General features: G+C 37.6%; 2 protein-coding genes and 3 non-coding genes across 5 annotated transcripts; all 5 read left to right on the top strand.

The window, feature by feature from the left end:
• Window positions 1-341: 341 nt before the first annotated feature.
• nppc (natriuretic peptide C) lies at window positions 342-3,120 on the top strand. Its single transcript, NM_001104684.2, has 3 exons — window positions 342-543; window positions 1,391-1,684; window positions 2,611-3,120. Exons 1-2 carry the CDS (start codon window positions 451-453, stop codon window positions 1,661-1,663), a joined length of 366 nt encoding a protein of 121 aa, NP_001098154.1. The 5' UTR covers window positions 342-450; the 3' UTR covers window positions 1,664-1,684; window positions 2,611-3,120.
• Window positions 3,121-7,619: 4,499 nt separating this feature from the next.
• ncl (nucleolin) lies at window positions 7,620-14,569 on the top strand. The gene is made up of 16 exons (XM_011473963.1): window positions 7,620-7,800; window positions 8,807-8,905; window positions 8,986-9,088; window positions 9,386-9,493; window positions 9,819-10,202; window positions 10,375-10,518; window positions 10,695-10,778; window positions 10,958-11,081; window positions 11,527-11,663; window positions 11,752-11,878; window positions 12,014-12,150; window positions 12,319-12,448; window positions 12,860-13,002; window positions 13,192-13,318; window positions 13,467-13,738; window positions 13,821-14,569. Exons 1-16 carry the CDS (start codon window positions 7,783-7,785, stop codon window positions 13,880-13,882), a joined length of 2,199 nt encoding a protein of 732 aa, XP_011472265.1. The 5' UTR covers window positions 7,620-7,782; the 3' UTR covers window positions 13,883-14,569.
• Window positions 9,593-9,730, top strand: LOC111947411. The gene has a single exon (XR_002873239.1). It is a non-coding gene; the product is annotated as a small nucleolar RNA SNORA57 (small nucleolar RNA).
• Window positions 10,823-10,879, top strand: LOC111947410. The gene has a single exon (XR_002873238.1). It is a non-coding gene; the product is annotated as a small nucleolar RNA SNORD82 (small nucleolar RNA).
• LOC111947419 lies at window positions 12,491-12,625 on the top strand. Its single transcript, XR_002873246.1, has one exon. It is a non-coding gene; the product is annotated as a small nucleolar RNA SNORA75 (small nucleolar RNA).
• Window positions 14,570-16,374: the final 1,805 nt, after the last annotated feature.

The raw sequence follows: 16,374 nt of genomic DNA on the forward strand, positions 1-16,374 counted from the left end.
AATGTCATGTTAAGTGTAATGATCCCCCACGTAACTTGTTGAAAACAGATAACGGGTTCTTGTGCCAATTTTTTTCCGTTCCGACGAGGACGCAGCATTTTATCAGCTGCTGCGTCATAGTCACAAGTCCCAAAAGTTAGGTCTTTCCTTTTTAGACAGCTATTGGTCGATATCATTTCCTCTTAAACCTCCCATGACCGCAATTATTTAATGAATCCGTGCTCAGGGGCAGGTAAGGAAAAAAAAAGCCAAAGGGAGGGCCATTAGTAAGGTTGTCATGACATCATCATGGGCTGCCTATAAAGCTGGGAGAACGAATTCTCGGAGTCAGAAGAGAAGAAGCTTTGGAGTTAAGTGCGCCTTCAACCTTACACTGAACAAGCAACTGAGGCTGTTGTCCTTCTTTCTGAGCGCCAAGAGGAATCCCAGCAAAAGACGTCTTTTATCAAAATGAACTTGTCATATTTAGTTGCATGTGGACTTCTGGTCACCTTCCTTTCAGATAAGATGGATGCACAACCTTTAACTCCAGCGCAGCAGAAGGTAAGACAAGTCACTAGGATCCAGCTGACTAGAGAGGAAAATATATATTTCTCTTTGTAGATTTTTTTCTTGAAAGGGGGTATTCTGGCTCTGGCGCAAAAAAGATCAACAAAAACAAAACAATTTGACACATCACATTTTACTTTTATTTCATAATCTTATAGCAAGTAACACTTTAAAACATCTCTTCGGTGTAAGAAGAGCAAATATTGTATTATTGACTTTTGTCATTTTTGCATTTACGCGCAAAGGACAGATGGACTTATGATGAGACATGTAACAGTAAATGCTTTTTATATTCCTAATTTTAAAAAATCATCTTTTAAAGTTTTCTGATTCGTTCTAGAGTAGGAGAGCGGACAGGCACCTGTTCCGGCCGCAGTGCAAAATAACCGCTAAACTGTTCTTGGAGAAGTGAACTCAGAATTTAATTTACATTTTTAATTCTTTGATTTATTTTTTCTCGTTATTTCATGTTGCTCTATTTCACTAAAGACTCTAAAATCTTTCGGTGTTACTTTATAATTTCCCTTCTTTTTCCAAACGTAAGGTGCGCATCACTGTTGCGCCTCAGTCAACTTTGAACTGTATGATGTGTGTATTTTTGTTGTGTGTCTGATCTTGTTCGGGTTGTACTGGAATGTAATTTCGTATGTCAGTGTAAAAGCTGTACATTTGACAGTAAAAGCTTCTGATTCTCATTAAATGAGTTTGCCAAAAGTGACATGTAGACTGGCCATTTGCGCATATAAATTAGCAAGCGTTTCGTTGTTTCTTTTTTTTTTCTAATTTTCCTTTGCACTATGCATCAGCTTACACTGCTTATCTGGTTATGTTGACCTTCCAGTCTCTTAGAAGTTTGCTTGGTGAGGAGCTGGCAGAGTTTCTGGAGTCTGGAGAGAACGAAAACCGACTGGACGACGTGCGCTCCCGGATGCGGTTACTGCGAGATTTACGCGTGGATACCCGAGCCAGAGGGATGTGGGCTCGTCTCCTTAACGACCAACCTGCCTCCAGAAGACACAAATCGGGAAGCAAAAAAGGGGGCTCCACATCGCGGAGCGGCTGCTTCGGACACAAGATGGACCGGATAGGGACCATCAGTGGAATGGGCTGCTAGGGTTGGAGCAACGCTGTGAAGGTGAGTGTGATTTCCATTAACTATCTTCCGCGGAATAAAGCTGGATTTTAAAATGAGATGTAGTAAAATGGGGATGAGAATGAACTGAAGAAGGGGAAAATTGGTGAATGAATTAAAGTAAGGAAATTCTGAATTAGGTTTGTTTTTGCTAACAAGTTAAACTAATTCAAAGAAAAAATTCTGATTAAAAACGTATAAAACAGCAGCGTATCTTGTTTCTTTAAAGCATCTTTGCAGATTTTCTCAATCAATACAGATATTTGCTTAAAAAGGCTAAATGAAAGAAGGAAAAAAGGCAAGAACATGTCAATAAATCATATTATAAAGTTTTTTTCCCCACTCTTTTATCAAGTAAAGGTAAACAATAAACACATGTATTGCAATAATTGAAGTAAATATTGTGATTTTGATTAGTAACAAGTTCCGCTTTCAACCTATTGAATTTGTCTGATTTTGCTTTAGTTACTTTGGGTGTCCGCTTGACCACATAGTTGATGTAAATCTGAACCTAGTCACAAATTAAAGAGTAAAGCCATTCCCCCCATCCCAAAAACAATGATTCAGTGAGTATCTTTGTGGGAATTCCTCTTTTTCAAAAGTGTTTTGGCCACAGACAACAAGGGATTGTTGGTAAGTAAAAAGGAAATAGGTGACACACAATTAGTCCTCAGGGTTGGGGCCCCTTTGTGGTTGTGGTGAGGTGTGAAATCTTGTTAGAAGGGTGTACAGTTTTATGACTAACTGTTGCTCATCAGTTGAAGCAAATGTAAACGTCTGGTGTAAACTGAGGATCAGTCCAAGTGACATATTTTTCTTTATCTACCCCAAAAAATGAGCAGAAATAACATAAAAATAAAACAGATTTATGAATGTTTTAACTATGTTGTTTCTAAAACTCTTTCTTCTTCTGTTTCCTTTTTTTCTAGATCTCTGGACGATGGGTATGGAGAACAAAAATGGAGTTTGTTCTCACCTGAGGATAAAGGGGGAAAAGGTATATTTGGTACGAAAGCAAGCCTGACCAGCATAAACAAAGACTGGGATCAAACAAAGTCTTCATATCCGTTTATACATATATACCACAAATATGACATACACATGTATATATAGACATACATGTTTGCCGCCCAAAATGTTCAACAGATACGAACACAGAGAAGTCATACAACATTGTGAACAATGCTGTAACAACTACAAGGCTGTATATTATTGCTGCTGCTGTACATTCAAGTACTTCATCTCCCCCTGCATAAATGTATTTATGTTTAAATAATATTTATATGTTTATAAAAAATATATTTATAAATGTGTTTTAATTTATGTAACAATTGTAAAATTGATGCAAACTGCAGGCCAATTCTGTTTGTTACATTTTCTGTCTCAAATAGTTGTGAATGTTTCAGAAAATGATAAAACCATAAATTCACATGCACTCTTATGTCATCTCTTGGTCTGTCTGTTTCCCTCACAATGGCACATTTTGGACTATAAAAAGTTTTTTTTTATGGAATTAGTCTCAGCACATGTGATACTAAAAAGTAGTAGGATATCATTTTACCTTCTTCAACACAGCAATTTTTGGTGAATAAAAAGTAAACAAGCTTTTTAGGTTGTTAAAAAAAATAAGTGCCCGGGTCATTGTCTTTGATGAACTTTTAACAAATAGGATTTAGGTCAAAATTTGCAATAGAAGTTAATGTAAAATGTGTAGAATTGTGACCAATAATGACTTTGAACCCCTTCCGTGCTCGTCTTTTTATCACTTTTTGCAAAAACATCCCCAGACGTTAGCAGTTAGCTGTTCATCATTTGTGTTACACATCATGCACATGCAAGTTTTTATCCAACATGGCATAACACAACATTTTGGAGGATCCTGAACATCAAAAAAATACATTAAAAAACCATGACAGTAGCAGCTCATTTAACCTTCTAGTGCCATACAACAGATGCATACAGGAATTTGACAAAGAATGCAGCCACATGTAAAACAATGCTAGAACAGTGAAGATCAGGCTCTTACTTTAAAAGTTTTGTTACAGTAACATTTAGGATTTGGATCAAGATTAAGATTTTGATGCCATAATTTAAGAGATTTATTGATATTTATCAAGTTGATACTTATATTGAACTTTGCAAATATGAAGATGTGCGGTGCCTGTTCAACACAGTTTCCAGGGCTACAGAATGAAAGAAAAACATTCAAATCAATGTGCTAGCTGTTCGAAAAAAGGAAAATATATGACAAAAGCAAGTCTACAAAATGTCTTTTATGAGGAAACTGTGATAATAAATTAACCATTAGTCTTTAAGAAAGGTTGTTTCATAGACTTGAATGATGCTCTATTACAAAAGGTAATGGAAGAATCATGATCCTTTTTGATCATGGATACATTACAATGTGTCAGACCATCCTTTACTGCTTCCATGTATAAGAATTGTGTGGACCATTATATTCTACAGTCTGCAGAGAAAAACAAAACTAACAAAAGAAGCTTGTTAATGTCTTCTTCACAACAGATGATGTAACAAACAGCTTAAGTGTTGTGATTAAAAAGAATAATTTGTCTTAAAATACAATCTATCTTAACACATAGCATGTGCCCATAGTACAGAGTTATTAACATGTCAGATAAGGGTCCATAAAAACTTCACAATAAATGTGTTGCTTACTTTGCTCAAATTTGAAATAAGAACAGTTAAGAAAAGTGTCTCCAAAAATTAAATGCACCATAGTGTAGTCAGTATACAAAAGCTCCTGGTTAATTTTATGCTCCTTTTGGGTTTTGGGGATTTCCACAAGCCTGCATTATAGGTTTAAATTGTGGTTTCAAATTGGCCTTAGAGTGTATAGAGTGTAGAGTGTATGCAGCATTGTGAAGAAATTTTGACCGTAAAGCATTTCTGTGCTACAGCATTATGAGAAACACCAAATCTAAACCATATTTTAAGGATCCACACACAATTGATCAATTCCTTTAAAACAGAAATGTTTGTTTTTACTTTGACAAATCAAATATTTCAACGTGCAAAACCTAGATGCTTTAAAAATGAGTTTGATTCCATACTACTACAAAATATATTGTTCTTTACAAATATCAATATGTCAAATGGCTGTACCAGTTTCTCTTGACTGACCTGACAGATGTAAAGAAAATTCACAAATAATGGTTTCAACAAAAAATAAATAAATACAACTTTTTGTTGTTTTTTGATGCATTAAACATGACTATTCATTTTTTTAAACATATTGCAACATATGACATCTCAGTACTTTGAACACATTAGGAAAAAGATTCTCTTTCTACAAAACTAGACACAGTGTTAACACTGAAGCTCTGTGGTGAGATGCAGATGTAAAACGCAATGCTGCCTCTTTGTGGTGTTGAAGGTTAATTACTCAGAAGTGCTGCGTAAGTCCCCCTGGCTGTAAATAAATTACTCATCAAAAAAATCATAAGTACATAATTTGAATATTTTTTGGTGACTTAAAAACGCTTTCATCTGTCGCAAAGAAAGGTTTTTGTAACTCACAGGGAAAAAAAAAACACAGAGAAGCTTTTCTTTTATTCTAGAGCCATTTTTGCCTTCTCTTTCTTAGGTTTCTGTGCTGTGTTATGCTGAGAGTGAAAGTATTTTGTTTTATTTATGAGCTATTATGACTGTTGTTTGTCACCTCCCCTTCCCTAATATTTATACTTCCATTTCCCGTACATGCTTGTTACGTTCCTGACTTAGGAGATTTGAAAAGAAGAAGGCGTTACATAAAGAGGCTTGGGGTTCACACACAGTCGACTGGCTAATAACCAACATGGTTGAAACAAGAGCCACTGCCTTTGCAGGGCAATGACAGTTCTTTTATGTGGCTGTTGATCCGTTGCCGTTGGTGTGATTGGATGCCATCGTGAGCATTAGGTGTAGGAGGCAAGTCCATGACTCTTTTACCCCAGCAATCCAAACTTTCATAGACACACAGAAAGAGTGACAAACACACCCTTTGATGATGCAAAAATCCCCCAAAATCCCCCTCTTGAAGATGCAAATCAAAAACCATTTTTATTTCCTGGTTTTGATTTTTGCAAGCCAATAAACCAAACAAATGTGTGGGTACTCATGATAGCCAATAGAGCATAAGCTCAGGTAGAGTTACGGGAATCTGGACAGGGCATCATCTACCAAGTTTCCTGAGCCTTTACTATGTTAAAAAACAAGGTTGAGCCCAGCGCATGAGACACTGTTTGTGATTACGCATGTGCAAGAGAAACACAAGTGGGTTATGTTAAATGCAAACAACAACTGGATGAGAGCTTGACACCACCAGGACTGTAACATTTGACAGACATGTTTGTGATTTCAGCATTTTCCAATAGTGAATGCACTTTGCAAAGACTAAGAGGAAAAATGTCCTCAGGAGTAAGAATCAGAGGGTGAAAGTGATGACTTGAATTGAAAAAAAAGTAGAGTTAAAAAAAAGTAATATATACAGTCATTGCAGCCATTTTTAACAGGCAAATGAGAATATAATTTAAAGGAAGTAAAATAAACATGTATACTTGTTTATAAGTGGCAGTCCGATACCATAGTTGTCCCCCCGGACAAAAACAAACAAAAAACCCCATCAACATTGAAATTTCTTAAACATGACAATTATTCCAGTTTAGTCAAGATATCATTCCGTTTAGGGTCAGATTGCCCTAGAACACTTTCACTATAAAAGGTTCCACCATCACTTCTGCTGTGTCATTTTTACCCGATATGATACATCCAACAAAAAGTACTTGTCATAAAAAATAGATCAAAACATGAAAACACATGATAAATTAGAGTGGTTTTCTTTTATTTTCAACTATAGTATGAATAACAAAATGAAAAACAAAAACTTAAGAAGCTCCTAAAAACATGATCAAAAATTACTGAAAAATTAGGAACTTGAGAACCAAAAATTCCTAAAAAATGATCAAATTATATTAGAAACTTGGTCTCTGTACCACCCATTCCTGGGACATGTGAAATTTCTTTGGTGAAGGCAGAGACTCCTTGACCACACGAAATATTGAAATTCATGTAAACAGTTTTACTCGGGTGAAAATGTACCCAGCGATAGTGCTTTAGATAACAGCCAATATAAGTAATCATTACAGGATTTTCAATGTGGTGACTAGCACTTGTACATGTGCGTTAGCGCTGAAATGATTAAGTTAAGTGAAGGTTAAACTTTTAAAAAAAAATGTATATTTATGATTGCAAGAACTATTTTGAAACAAACAAACAAAACTTTAGGAAAAAGAGAAAAGCAAACGAAGAACTAAAACAGAAGGTTCCCATAGCAGTCAAGTGTTGAGAGAAGACAGGTGGCATAAACCATCTGGTACAATCCATCTGCGCACATGGGATACAAAAGACCTTTTATGTCGGCTTAGAATTTAGCTTCGTGCGTAAACACAGCTTAATATCTAATACTTGCCTCAACACACAATAACAGCACTTTGCAACTGCAATTTATTTTGCAAAATATCGTTTCCCCACTTAAAAACAAAGCCAGGTTTCTACATTGCATCATTTTATCACTCTTTTTATCATGGTGTGTGTATGTGTGTGTGTGTGTGGAGGGGTCGGCATTGTGCGGATTTTAAACCAAACAATTTTTTGTCTTGTCCCTTTTTTTAATTTGATTATAATTTTATGCATAGCACTTTGAGTGACCTGAGTTGTAAAAGTGCTATGTAAATAAGTTTGATTTAATTGGATATAGTTACCAGACATCTAAAATGAATTATAATATTAACAATAATTAAAGAGAGAATGTTTATTCTTTTACAACTGAAATTTGCACTTGTACAGCAATCCGTGACGTTTATTATTTTTTTGTCAGCGCGCGGGCACGATGCAAAATTACCAACCTTTGATTGGTTAAGCGCCGTCATGTGGGCGGAGCCTCGTTGGAGGGCAGACCTGACCAAACGCTGTTGCGGATCCTCTGTCTTTCTCGTTTAATGTCCCACTGAGTAGACAGGGCCACGTGCATACAAGCAGTTTTACAAGTTGCATTCAGAGATCCAGATTCTAGTGTTTCTTTGAAACACTCTTCAGAAGCAACCATGGTGAAGTTAGCTAAGGTAAGATTCTAAATTGCAAATTGTGCTGTTGTTCTGTGTTGACGCAAGTATTAGATATTAAGCTGTGTTTACGCACGAGGCCTAAATTCTAAAAGTTGATGCGTTTGCTAATAATAAAACTGCTATACGTGCCAAATGTCTAATCGTGATTTCAAAACTAGGTTCGAATTGTTATTTTTGTAAATAAATTAGCTATTTGGGGAGAAACGTGGGTTCCCTCGTTTTTAGACGTCGCTTTTCTGTCGACAGCACAGCAGCCATGTTGGTGCCTTGCTGTGGATCGCAGGCCGAGCTGGGCCTGCTAACGCTAGCCCTCTACTCAAGATGGCTTTCACGCTCGCCCTCGATTTCAACTTGAAGAAAATACTTCCCCGTCTATCGATTTTCGATGAAAATTGTATTTGAAGATCGTTTGTGTTAAGTCAATACAGTCAACGATGAGATTAAGTAAACTTAATATCGTATTAAAATATTAGTGTATATTTTGTGACGCCATTCCCAACTTAGCGTAAATGCATATGTTTAGTCTTGGTTGATGGCTCCAAATTTTACAACATAATTTTCTATTTTATGATATGGTAGTTGAGCAAAAATGTTTTAAATTCGCGTTAGTTAGCACTAAAGGTGTTTAAAAAAAAAAAAGCTAGCGTGCTGCTACTCTGCCGGCCTCCCCTCCCGTGGCCCACGTGGGTCGCACGAGCTCTTCTGACTGATGCATGAGGCCAACAACGAAAACCCAGAAGTATTTTCGATGTGCAGTGTAAACATTTAGTCTTGGTATGTGTGAATCAGCCGAAAAGGACTTTAATTTTTTTGGCGTTTTTGAATGCTACGATAAGGACTGTCAAACTATTTTTCCACCTCGTGTTAGTTAGCATGTGGACCATCGTGCGAGCGTGGTATCCGGGATGCCATCATTGTCACGTGTTCCTTACAGCCTTTACTTTAAAAATGTGTGTCGTGGCAATTTTTTATTATTAAACCCATTTTTAACTATATCTTCCAGCCTGCAAAGCAGCAAATTCAGAAGAAAAAGGCCCCTCCACCCCCTAAACAGGTAGAAGAAGAATCGAGTGATGAAGACGGCAGTGAGGAGGAAGAAGAGGTAAACCATTTTCCTCCTTTATTACAAATTTTGGAATAATTTTACCAACACCCACTTACCTTTTTCTCACTTTTTTTAAGAGTCCACCACCTAAAGTCACAAAGAAAGCCACCCCAGCTAAAGCCACACCAGCTGTAAAAAATGGAAGCCAGGCTAAAAAAGCAGAAAGTGACGAGGATTCAGGTAAACAAGTTCTGTATATTCTATTTTAGACATATGGGTTAATTTAGGTTAAGATTATTTTACAACTTCATCTTTTAGTGTTTTTCTTTTATTCAAAGTGATTCATTGGGTTGATTATTTGAAATAGCATATCTTTTATATGTATAAATCAGTAAGGTAGTTTAACATTCTATCAAGATTGTGGGTTAAAAACTTTAGAATTTGCCCTGTGTCGTTATGCGGCATCATGCACACATGTAGTTTGTAGGTGTTCAATTTGTGAAAAAGTTTTTCATAATGACTCAAAATCATTTACAGAGGAAGAGTCTTCTGAAGAAGAGGCTCCACCCCCAAAGAAGGCACCTGCAAAGGCAAAAGCCCCCGCCAAGGCTGCCCCTGTTAAAGCACAAGAGTCTGAGGAGGATGGTATGTAGAAGCTACTGTTTTTTAACTATGTATGACCACACCACTTTACGTTACTGGTAGGCTGTTTTTGAGGAATGTTTTAGAAAAGTTGTTGCATCTCCTCCATTTCTTGGCATACATGTGGTTGTTTAGTACTCATGTGTGTTATGTACGGAGGAAAATCAAAGGCAGCGCTATGTCTTCGGTGCCGGTGTGTATTTGAATCATCCGGTTCTATCCTCAAACGCTGTCACATTGGTTTGGTTGGAGGGGAATTTTCGTGTTTATGCTGGAGACGTTTTCCATTTTCGCTCAATAGTTTTGATTTCTTTTTTTAAATTCCAAGATGAGTCTGAAGAGGAGGCCCCACCCCCCAAAAAAGCCAGCAAGGCTGTTGCAAAGCCTGCTGCCAAGCCCCCAGTAAAGGCTAAGCCTGCAAAGGAGTCCTCAGAGGAAGAAGATGACGATGAGGACGACGACTCAGAAGAAGAAGCTCCACCTCCAAAGAAGGCTACTCCTGCAAAACCAGCCCCCAAAGCCAAGGCAGCAGCTAAAGCAGCCCCAGCTAAAGAGGAATCTGATGATGATGATGACGAGGAGGACGATTCAGAAGAAGAAGCTCCTCCCCCCAAAAAGGCTACTCCTGCAAAACCAGCCCCCAAAGCAAAGGCAGCAGCTAAAGCAGCCCCAGCTAAAGAGGAATCTGATGATGATGATGAAGATGATGATGGTAAGTCGGCAAAACAAGTGTCAATTAACTTCTTTAACAAATATGATCAAACAGGGACTTAATACTGATCATGTATGATGTCACCACTTAAAACATCTGACAGACATGAGCTGTGGAGCTCTCAGGGGTTTGTTCAGGATGGAAAACGCATCTGCCTTCTTTTACTTTTCAGACTCTGAAGAAGAGATGGACACCACTCCCGCAGCAGCTGCTACAAAGGGAAAGAAAGCTGGAATGGTGAAGGCCAAAGAAGAATCAGAGGAGGAAGATGATGAGGATGAGTCTGAAGAGGATGATGAAGAGGAAGAGGGGGAAGGTGAGTGTTGATAAATGTTGCATAGTTTTAAAGCATAAACTCACGGTTAAACTAATGCTAAGACAGCACATCATGAATATAAGTAACAAATATTTTTGGTCTCGATTTTGCATTGAAAAAAAATTAAACATTTCCTGCATACAACTTTGTACAAAGTCTTTTTTCTGTCTGAACAGAAGCCCCAGCTAAAGCTGCAAAGAGAAAGGCAGATGGAAAGAAAGAACCAGTTCCTGCTAAGAAAGCAAAGTCTGATGGAGAAGGCAAGTACAGACATGTTGGTTTATCATTCTGAAGTTTATTTCTCATGATGATCAACAAGGGACTTAATACTGATGTGTGATGTCACCTTGAATTATTCTGAATATGCTTGGCCTTATTCTGCATTTATTGCTTTCACCCACATTTGGATTGTAAAAACTGTTGTTTTGTGTTTTTCCAGGCTTCTGCTTGTTTGTTGGAAACCTCAACTCCAACAAAGACTTTGACGAAATCAAAGCCTCGCTCAGAAAATTCTTCTCCAAAAACAGTCTAGAGATTGTTGATGTCCGGTTAGGAGGTTCCAAGTAAGTTTAAAAAAAAAACACACACGTCTTGCCCGGACAAGAATGTGTGTTAAAACCTGAGATGTAGGGGTGTTTTCCCCACAGTCATTTGGGAACCTTTGTCCTTTTAAAGGTCTTCCTGGTCATTGCTTCCTTTCATGGCTCACTTGTTTTAACTCAAATAAATATATGGTTACCCCGGTTTCAATTGCATTGCACCACAAGTTTAAGCTTTTTAAGAGTGTTGTTCAAAATGTTTGTTGCTTGCTTCACAATGTGTGATATAGCGATCCTGCAATGATTCATTTTTAGGGGTTGGAGAAGAGCGACTGAATTCAAGACAACTCAAATGTTTTTGTGATCTTAAATAAAGAAATTCACGAGTTCAGCCAAAAACCTTTGATGTTCATTTAAGGTAGATTTAATTTGAGGTCTAATTTTCTAATTTTGCATCTTGCTTCAATAGGAAATTTGGCTACGTTGACTTTGCCTCAGAGGAAGACATGAACAAGGCAATGGAGCTTAATGGCAAGAAATTCATGGGTCAAGAACTAAAGCTGGACAAGGCCCGTCAGAAAGATAACTCACAGGAAGGAAAGAAAGGTAAACATGCACCTTTGCAAAGTTTGTCTGCTAAATGTTTGAAGTCTGTATTATCAGTGTTTTTCTAAAATTGATATTGGTTCTACAGAGAGAGATGCGCGGACCCTTTTTGTTAAAAATCTTCCGTTTTCTGCCACGGTTGATGACCTGAAGGAATTGTTTGAAGATGCGGTTGATGTCCGGTTACCTCAGGGACAAAACGGTTCAAATAGAGGGTAAGAAAAAACTCAATTACAGAAGTCACTTTTATAGTTTGAAATCTTTAAAATAACTTACCAGCCTTATGCCCAATTGTTTCTAGTTATATCTTACCTTGTCCTCATATCAGCTTTTCTGTTTCTTTAATGCAGCATTGCCTACATTGAATTCAAATCTGAAGCTGTCGCAGAGAAGATGATGGAGGAGGCCCAGGGAGCCGATGTGCAAGGGAGGTCCATCATTTTAGACTTTGTTGGAGATAAGAGCCAAAAAGGTGGCAGAATGTCAGGTACTGAGTCCTGTATTGATGATATGTAACTACCCAGAACTGTTAGTAAAATCCTTTAAATATATGTACTCAGTAACTGGTTCAAATGCTCAAACCTTAAAACCTGCTTAGGTGTGATGAAAGTTAATTGGGAATTGAACAATTTCTACCCTTTTTGTTGCCGTTTAGCATCAGGAGGAGTCAACAAAACGTTGGTTGTAAATAATCTGGCCTTCAGTGCCACAGAAGATGTTCTACAGTCTACGTTTGAAAAAGCAGCTTCCATAAGGATTCCTCAAAGGGACGGCAGACCTAAAGGGTAAGTGCTGGAGAAGACGGTTATTGTTTACAATTCTAGAGCACCTTCTCATGAGCTCCTCTCAATCGCATCCATGATTCTGTACGGATTCGCACGAGAAGCAGAGCCAGTGCACAGATCAAAACAGGCTCGCCCTACATGCTTATGGGTGTTGCCCATGTCTGCTGTGCAACAAATATTTTGATTTGATGAATATTTGATAAAATGATAATTTAAGAAAGCTGTTTAAACAGTTGTAATAAAATTGTACCTGTATAAATTATTGTTTTCAATAAAAAATCTTTCTAGTGTTCTCAGTATTTTCAGTAGCTAAATACCAATTGTAATAAATTTGAATGTCAATACTTCATCAATCAGAAGCAGCATTCTGTGTTGCCTGGTAATAATGTTAGTTTTTTTTTTTTGCTCTAGTTTTGCTTTTATAGAGTTTGAGAACGCAGAGGATGCCAAAGAAGCATTGGAAAACTTTAACAACACAGAGATCGAAGGCCGATCAATCCGTCTGGAGTACAGCCAGAGTGGCGGAGGGAGAGATGGAGGCAGAGGAAACTCGGGTAAGAGCTTAGTCTTTGGATGTAATCCGGAAAGATTTTACCTGATATGATGACAATCTTGATCTCTTGAAACTCTGTGAAGAATCAAAAGATAGTCAAGTCCTGATCTGGTCAATGTTAGATCTTTAAAGTGGGTCCATTTGTTTTGTTGATTATTTTAACAGATTTTGATTTTATCCTCTCCATCAGGTCCAACAAAAACCCTCTTTGTCAAGGGGCTCTCAGAGGACACCTCAGATCAGACGCTTAGGGATTCCTTTGAGGGAGCTGTTGGAGCCAGGATAGTTACAGACAGAGAGACGGGGTCCTCCAAAGGGTAAGTTGGGTAGATGCAATGATGGGCCTTGATTTCCAATAAAAACCTAAGAAGGAGCTGTTTGGCTCATGTGAAGTTCAGTTGGATCATCTTTATCTGTTGGATCTGAATAAAACTGTAAGCTCTAAGGTGTGTGTTTCTTCTCCAGCTTCGGCTTTGTGGATTTTGACAATGAAAATGACTGCAAAGCAGCCAAGGAGGCCATGGAGGATGGAGAGATCGATGGCAGCAAGGTGACGTTGGACTACGCCAAGCCCAAGGGTGAAGGCGGCTTCCGCGGAGGAAGAGGCGGCGGTGGCGGCTTTGGGGGCCGCGGTGGCGGCTTTGGGGGCCGCGGTGGCTTCAGGGGAGGCCGTGGAGGAGGCAGAGGAGGAGGAGGAAGGGGTTTCAGCCGTGGTGGTGGACGTGGTGGTTTTGGAGGTACGGAGAGAGAAAAAGACATCTGGATCACCCAAAATGTTTTGCTATCAGTTCATTAACCGTTTTTGTTCCTTCTATTTAGGTGGAAGAGGTGGTGGATTTGGAGCAAAACCTCAGGGGAAGAAAATCAAGTTTGATGATTAAAATCTGTGTTTTACATTTGAATGGACTCTGTTTCACCATCTTCTGAACTTTTGGACATTCCAGGAAGTGTCATTGATTATTTAACGGTAAATGGGCTTTTTTGTTTTTTGCCCGTTTGCATAGACCCCTCACACCTACTGTACCCTGTGCCAGAAGCATACTTTGGACCTTTTTGAGCTTTTCAGTGTAAAGTGTGAGGACTGAATGTCCCAGAAGAAAGCCTGCACTCGTTTCCTACCCAAACAGTCTTTTGCTGAAGGATTGAAGTGGATGGAGTCTGGCAGGAAGGGTTGTGAGAGAAAAAAAAAGGAAAGATGCTTGTCCAGTCAGATATATGGTGTAAATTTAAGCAGTTTGTATGATTTAATTTTACCTTTTTTTGTACAAAAAACAAATTAACTCATTTATCCATACATTTTTGTTTTTATTTTTGTCATGCTTTCTTTAGATGTTAAGTTTTACTGTTGTTTTCATAGTCCATGCTCAGAAGTTATTGGATGTTTGTTATGGTTGTTAAACGAGGCTGTGACTGAGTCATGGATAAAATCTAATCTATGTAACAAATGTTTGTAGAACATTGAGTATTTTTTTCCTCAAGATTTTCACGATAAAAATAAACCTCATAAGTTGTGATTTTTAAAGGTTTATTTTTATTTTACATTTCATTAAATCTAAGTAAAACTTGCAGTTTTGTTCATTTGAACTTAAGTTGCCTGGTTTGAAAAAAGCTTAAAATGTTAACAAAACCAAACATGTCCTGTTTTCAAACGTCTCACTAGGGGGCATACTTGTCATGTTTTAGGATTTGTGCTTTTGTGTAAGATTCAGCCCACAAATTTAGTGTGGAATAAGGTAATGGAATGTTACAGATTTAAAAGTAAGATTAAATCTTGTGCAAATTTAAATTGAACTCTGATAGAATTATTGCTTTTATAGGGCACATACAGCTAGCTTCTCAATCCACACAAATTCAAATTTGTTTTACGATAATATACTGGTAATAAATTGGTCTATTTTAACCAATCAATGCTAAATCAAGAAATATATGAACATGGATATGTCAAGCTGAAGATATGAACTGATAGGAAAATGAAAACATGTATATATAACAATACTTTTATGTATCGTAAATGCCATTAAAATTTAAAGCCAAAGGCTTATCTGCATTTGAAAATATACAGACACGGAATCCATCAAATATTAAGTCGTCAAATAGTTTGATTACTTGATAGGGAGTGGGAGTAATCACCTGTCAAATATTACCTTCAGGGACTTTGTGCTGGGAAACGACAATATCCTTATGGGAAATCTTTCACTTAAATCCTAAATAAATGATGACAAATCTAGGACATTTGTCTAAAATCACTCAATATGAAGAAAATAAAGAATTTCAGTAAACGTCCATGAGAAACAGTGAGGCACAGAATACTATCTGCATAAATGTTGAAACTGGTTCTGTCCAGAGTCCCACACTATTACTTTGAGCACTACTTAAGTCTACATCTATGGCTTTATCCAAGTTCCTTTACTACTCCCTATAGTGTGTTTGCCATTTTCTCACTAGATTGGGGAATATATACCACAATTCACTGAACAATTTTTGCGAAGGACATTTTTTAAATTATTTTTTAACAAACCGTTTTCATAAGTAGTTGTCATAAAACGCTCATTTCAATTAGATTTTCATTTCGTAAAATCAGTGATGTCATATTCGCCATTAAAAAAAACAAAAAAAAAGTAGTGAGCATGGTTTTTGGTAGTTAAGGATTAGGGTAGGAATTCAGGCACATCATACAATTCTAAAAACCAGTGACAGAATTTTCCCAGAAGCCAATGCAAAAACTAGTGTGCATTGATGCTCACTAGTTGCTCACAATAGTGAATACAGACCACAGTGCATTGAATTTTCTAATTTTTGTTTTTATATCATCCAAGTTTTTTATCACCACACACCGGATTCACAAATAGTCTCTGTAAAATGTTCACATTTATTAGGTTCTAACTTTAGCAAATGGGTGGCGTTTATAACCAAAAAGTTGTGAGTGTGTGTCTAAATTTCATTAAAATCCAGGGCACTGGATAGTCCAGCACTATATAGTCTTTTAGGAGATACAGAGTATTGAGGGAAATCGGACACAGCATTAGACTTCCCTCTGATCCCCTTTGAGCGACCCCTTCAGGGAAATTGGATTTCCAGAAGCCTAAATACAGAAAGCAGAAATTGCACATATATGCAAAAAGTACTTCATACATTATTTTCTTTCTCTTTGTTATTGGGAAGTTGTAAAGTTTGATGGCATGGGGAACAAAAAATGTTCTTTTGTCTGTCCTACACCTCGGGAGGAGCAATGTTTCACTGAGCAGAATCCTCTGTTTGGTGATGATGGTGAGCACGGGGTTACTGTCACGTCCAGAATGTCCAGCAGTTTGCCCTATATCATGTCCTTTCTGCCATAGTCAACAGAGAGTCCAGTTTCATGCTAACACCAGAC

This window comes from Oryzias latipes, chromosome 4, assembly GCF_002234675.1.
Source record: "Oryzias latipes chromosome 4, ASM223467v1".
Lineage (NCBI taxonomy): Eukaryota > Metazoa > Chordata > Actinopteri > Beloniformes > Adrianichthyidae > Oryzias > Oryzias latipes.